General features: G+C 54.8%; 1 protein-coding gene across 1 annotated transcript; it reads right to left on the bottom strand.

The window, feature by feature from the left end:
- Positions 1-909: 909 nt before the first annotated feature.
- SPRG_08586 (hypothetical protein) lies at positions 910-2,261 on the bottom strand. The gene is made up of 2 exons (XM_012347830.1): positions 2,020-2,261; positions 910-1,965 (listed from the first exon to the last, which is right to left on the bottom strand). Exons 1-2 carry the CDS (start codon positions 2,233-2,235, stop codon positions 967-969), a joined length of 1,215 nt encoding a protein of 404 aa, XP_012203220.1. The 5' UTR covers positions 2,236-2,261; the 3' UTR covers positions 910-966.
- Positions 2,262-4,548: the final 2,287 nt, after the last annotated feature.

Genomic DNA, 4,548 nt, shown 5'->3' with positions numbered 1-4,548 from the left:
ATGAACGTGGCGTCGCTTGACGACGAGCTTTCCATCTTCTCCACACGGATGCCTTCGATCTTCTCGGCGAGCTCCTTGATGCTGGCGCCGAGTACGTCGCGCTCGTAGAACAAGTCACGTTTCTTGTAGCCTTCAGTTGACTTGTTGATGGCGACGTTGAGCACTTTGCGGCGATGTAGAGCCGCTTCCCGTCTTTCGTGAAGATGCGCGACGCGACTTGACGCCTTCATCGCGTGATCGATGGCATGCTCGAAACAATACTGATTGAGCTCGTCCGGCACAATGTCTGCCTTCGCGTTGATGGCCAGCGTAAAAACGTGCGACGCCGACACTGTACTGGGCGTCTTGACTAGCGGTTGCCGGCGGTGTCCACGAGGCAGTCTGGCTTCGCGAATGTCCGAGGCTGCGCCAGACGTAACTAGCCATGGCATCATCGCACATGAATGACACTCCTGCTAGGGATGCGTGGGCCTGCCATCGCTCGACGCAATCCCGCTTTTGGTCGACATCTGCACCATACGCGCCCTCAAGGGCCTGAATGACTGACGTCATTGATAGAAGGCTCCGACTCGCGTGGCTTGATCACGAACTCGAACCAAGTCGACCATTGTCACCTGCATACGAGCGGTACCCAAATACTCCTCTCATTCAGGTGACTGACGTCACAAATGTAATTCCGTGCGAAGCCAATCAAAAAATTATACTTGGAGTCTTTTATCACCATTGAACATTCCACACACGCAACGCTTCCATGTTGTACGGTCTACTAATCGCGATGCAATAAGTAGTTCCCATTGCAAATGGCTAAATGGTCACTGACATAATGCCGCGAGCTTAGAGGCTGACTCAGCCTCTAAGCTCGCGGCATTATGCAGCACCAGCAGACTTGGCCTACTACTGCCAACGGGTTTTCCTTCTCGTTTCGAGTGCTTCATCTTTATGAACATGCATTTTTCTTCTTTTTGTTTACTCTTGACCGACGGGCTCGACGACGGGGACAGGCGGATCGTTGGGCGTCGGCGTCGCGAGCGGGCGCCACGACGGCAAGAGCGACACGAGGAGGCCCATGAGAAAGATCTGAAGGTCTTTCCACCAGCCGCCTTCGGCTGGGATCGTCAAAAACGGGGTTGTTGGCGCCAGATTTTCCATCGGTGGAACCTCAAAATCGTTGTTGTCGTTGGCCGCATTCGGGATCGGCGTTGGCGCTTCCGGGTGGTTACCTTGGATCATGTCGTAGATCTTGTTGAGGATGCCCGTGAGGTAGAGGTAGATCACGCTGGAGATGCCAATGAGCAAGTACAGCCGGGGCAGCGGGAGGTCCTGCCCGATGATGTACATCATGACGGCCATTTTGACAGCGAGCTTCAAGTCGAGCAGCACGAGAACGGCGCGGATGGCAGCGAACCGACGGCGGGGCATCGGCGCTTCGGCGGCCGGAACGTCGTCCCGGTACACGGTGAACGTCCGCGTCGTGAATGACGAGATGTTTGTGAGCGGTGACGTCGACGTCGATGGCTGGTGCGCACCGTAGATCTGCTGGCACTCTTGCAGGTGTCGGAGAAACTGGATTTGCATCAAAAGCAGCGTCTCCTGCTGCGCGAGATAATGCTGGAGCTGGAGGGTCTGAAGCCCTGGCATCGCTGGAAAGCACGGCGATGGCGACGGTGTCTCGGTCGACGCTTGAGGGAACGGAAACATGGAAGGCAGCGGCATGGACGGCGCGGCGCCGACGTGGGGCACGGCACCGGGAGGCATATGTGGCAACGGAAATGTGAATGGCGACGTCGCCGTCGACGCAGTGGGCGCGACCATCGTGGGCGGCGCAACGGGCATCGGGGCTGCTGGTACGGCAGCGGGGCTCGACGCGACGGGTGCTGCTGCCGACGTCGGCGGGCTTCGCATCGGCGCCGGCTTGTCGGGGTTGCTCACGAGCAAGTGGAACGTGTACACTTCATTCGGCTCCATCTACATCCATGCGTGCGTGAGATCCAAGGTGGTCGGGAGGCGGCGACGATGTACACGCTTGAGCACTTGCGCGAGCGTCTGCACGTTTTCGCAAATCTTGCCGCCAAAGATGAGCCGCTGGTGCTTGGGCTCTGCGTCCATGCGCTCCTGGAGCGCTTCCTTGAGCGCCAGGATCGAGCTCGAGCACTCCATCTCGAGGGCCACCGTCAGGTTGCGCTCGTAGACGTTCTTGACCGCGATCTTGACCATCATGTCTTCGTCGCTGCTCATGTTGCCGACCTGAGCCGAAATATCTGAATTCACCTGAAACGAGCCAATACAAAAGGCTTATAATAGAATTACCCCGCTTTAGTGACTTTATTCTGTTTTGTGAGTATATAAAGACCACTCTCGACCTCTGTATAGGAGCATCACGGAGAGAAGCGATAGCCGCGCTATATTTGGCCCATCGTATGACGTGGCAACCGGATAGCAGACTGTGTTCCGGTAAAACCCGTAGCATGCTATTTTACGGGAGAATTGATATAGATGCATTCCCAGAGGTCTCGCCGAATTTTTCGGCGCGAAAAGTTGGCGTGGACATGGTTCAACTTCAGTCAAAGGCGCTTCGTAAGCGCGCAGCCGAGCACTGGCGTGCCGCCGCGTTTCAATGGTCGACGAGACGAGACGAAGGAACACCATTCTGGCAGCGGCGTTCGAATTCCTTGAGCGGATCAAATTGATTTCAAATTTTCCGGCGCCACGAGTGCAATCGGTGGAGGACAATCGTGGGGCGAGCCTAGCTCGACAAGACAAGATGCAAACTGTAGTTGTGGCAGGTGGACATATTGAGATTTGGGTGTAGTGTTCGTGTCGAGTCTGTTCCAATTCTCGCATGGAGCATGAGACGCTTGAGCGATCGACTACTCGAGTTGATGCATCGCATCCCTGGCGTCATTGAACTAGCAATCACCGACTTCACTGACCACAAGCCGCCAACAACACGCTGGTGGTGGCAGCGTGTGCAGTGCGTTTGCTACGGCTAACGTTCCAGGTTCAAACCACATGGACGACTAAGGTTGTTTGGCGACGATGCAACATCGCGTACAAGCGGCCACGACCCATCCTGGCGTCGATTCAAAAGGTCGGAGCAAATCTCGTCATGAGGAGAAGGCGACGCCAACGAAGCGGCAGCTGGGTGCGTGCGTCTATGAGCGACCTGGGCTGCGATGTTTCTCAAAGCATCGAACGAGTAGCAGAACATGGAAGCGACGTCATGGGTAGGGAGGAGGGTCGGCAGTCGCGGTAGAGGTACATGTACCAAGCGAGTGGCTGAACCGTTGTCCTCTCACCTTTCGAAGGGATTTGCATGTGCGATGGGAAGCCAACGGCACTGTTGAGCACATAAAAACCATTCAGGGACGTGGGCGACGCTACTCGAAGCATGGTCGGCAGCTACTTTTTCTCTTTGGCCTGATTAGCTGCGGGAGGCAACTGTAGTATACCGAGGAGGACGCGGTGGGGAGTCGCGAGGACCCTCACACAGTTGGTGGTGGCATGGACACGACGTGGCATGCCGAGACGACGAGTATCTTGGCGCGTTGAACCATAGTACACGCCGGTTATCGCGGCGGCAATTGCACCCGATGGGACATGCCACACGCGTCAGTGAACCAGACGAGTTGCATTGCTTGAAGAGGATTTACACCGTACATTTCGTCCCAATACTTGAACCCATCCCTCCCGACAGTGTGTGCCACCCACATACCAATGGCGACTGCGTGACTGCGCGAGACCGACGGTCCGACGTCGAGGTGCGCCATGACCGCTGTATCGCGAGCCTTTGTTCTAGTCCTCTCTCGCATGGCCACTCGCTTGCGTGCACATACGTGGCGCAATACGCGGCGAGGAAAGATTCGTGAAACGGCCCCGCTGATTTTTGGGTGCGTTTTCAAACCCAAAGTGCAATATCAAAGGCTAAAATCATCATAAAAATAGTGCCGTGAGACCACAAGTTTGATAAAAATATACGTTACATGAATTTAATTTAGGATGTATTTTATCCTGTGGCATACCGTTTCAGCATCAAAGAATCCATGCTGCATAATAATACATGAATGGTATTAAAAGAATGGTATTAAAACGCGATCCTAGAGCCGAATAATAAAAAGCGCGTTTGGATGCTCAACGGCTTGTATGCGCCGTCTGCAATAAAATACGCGCACACCTTATCTATACTCATGCCAAGTATAAACGAGATGGTGACATTATATTTTGCGTCCCACCTCAAACACAATCAGTTTCGAATTTCCAGCCTCGAGCAGAAGCGGCCGAGATACGATCATTTGGACCCAGTTCTTAGTTGGCTGCATGACGAGTACGGTACCAAACGAACCGGAGCATGGAGCTCATCGCGAACCGTAGACTTTATGTGCTACGATATCCAGACGCCGTCGAGCTCGGATGCGTCCTGGTCCCGCAACAGCACCGTGCTCGTGTGCCCACCGGCGTCGCGACACCCCACCTGTATGTACCCTTCGGGTGTCGTGGCAGCTTTGAAGGCTCATGGATTTCTACTTGACTTGTAGGTCGCACCTGCCACAA

This window comes from Saprolegnia parasitica (assembly GCF_000151545.1).
Source record: "Saprolegnia parasitica CBS 223.65 unplaced genomic scaffold supercont2.39, whole genome shotgun sequence".
NCBI classification, from domain to species: Eukaryota; Oomycota; class Saprolegniomycetes; order Saprolegniales; family Saprolegniaceae; genus Saprolegnia; species Saprolegnia parasitica.
The sequence above is the reverse complement of the archived record's forward strand: the minus strand, read 5'-3'. Positions and strand labels throughout refer to the sequence as shown.

Bases quoted from the DNA above. Each gene is read 5' to 3' on its own strand.
- SPRG_08586 (XM_012347830.1), bottom strand. From the start codon at position 2,235: ATGAGCAGCGACGAAGACATGATGGTCAAGATCGCGGTCAAGAACGTC. The intron at 1,966-2,019 runs GTACATCGTCGC...GCATGGATGTAG, and splicing joins TCGCGCAAGTGCTCAAGCGT to ATGGAGCCGAATGAAGTGTA.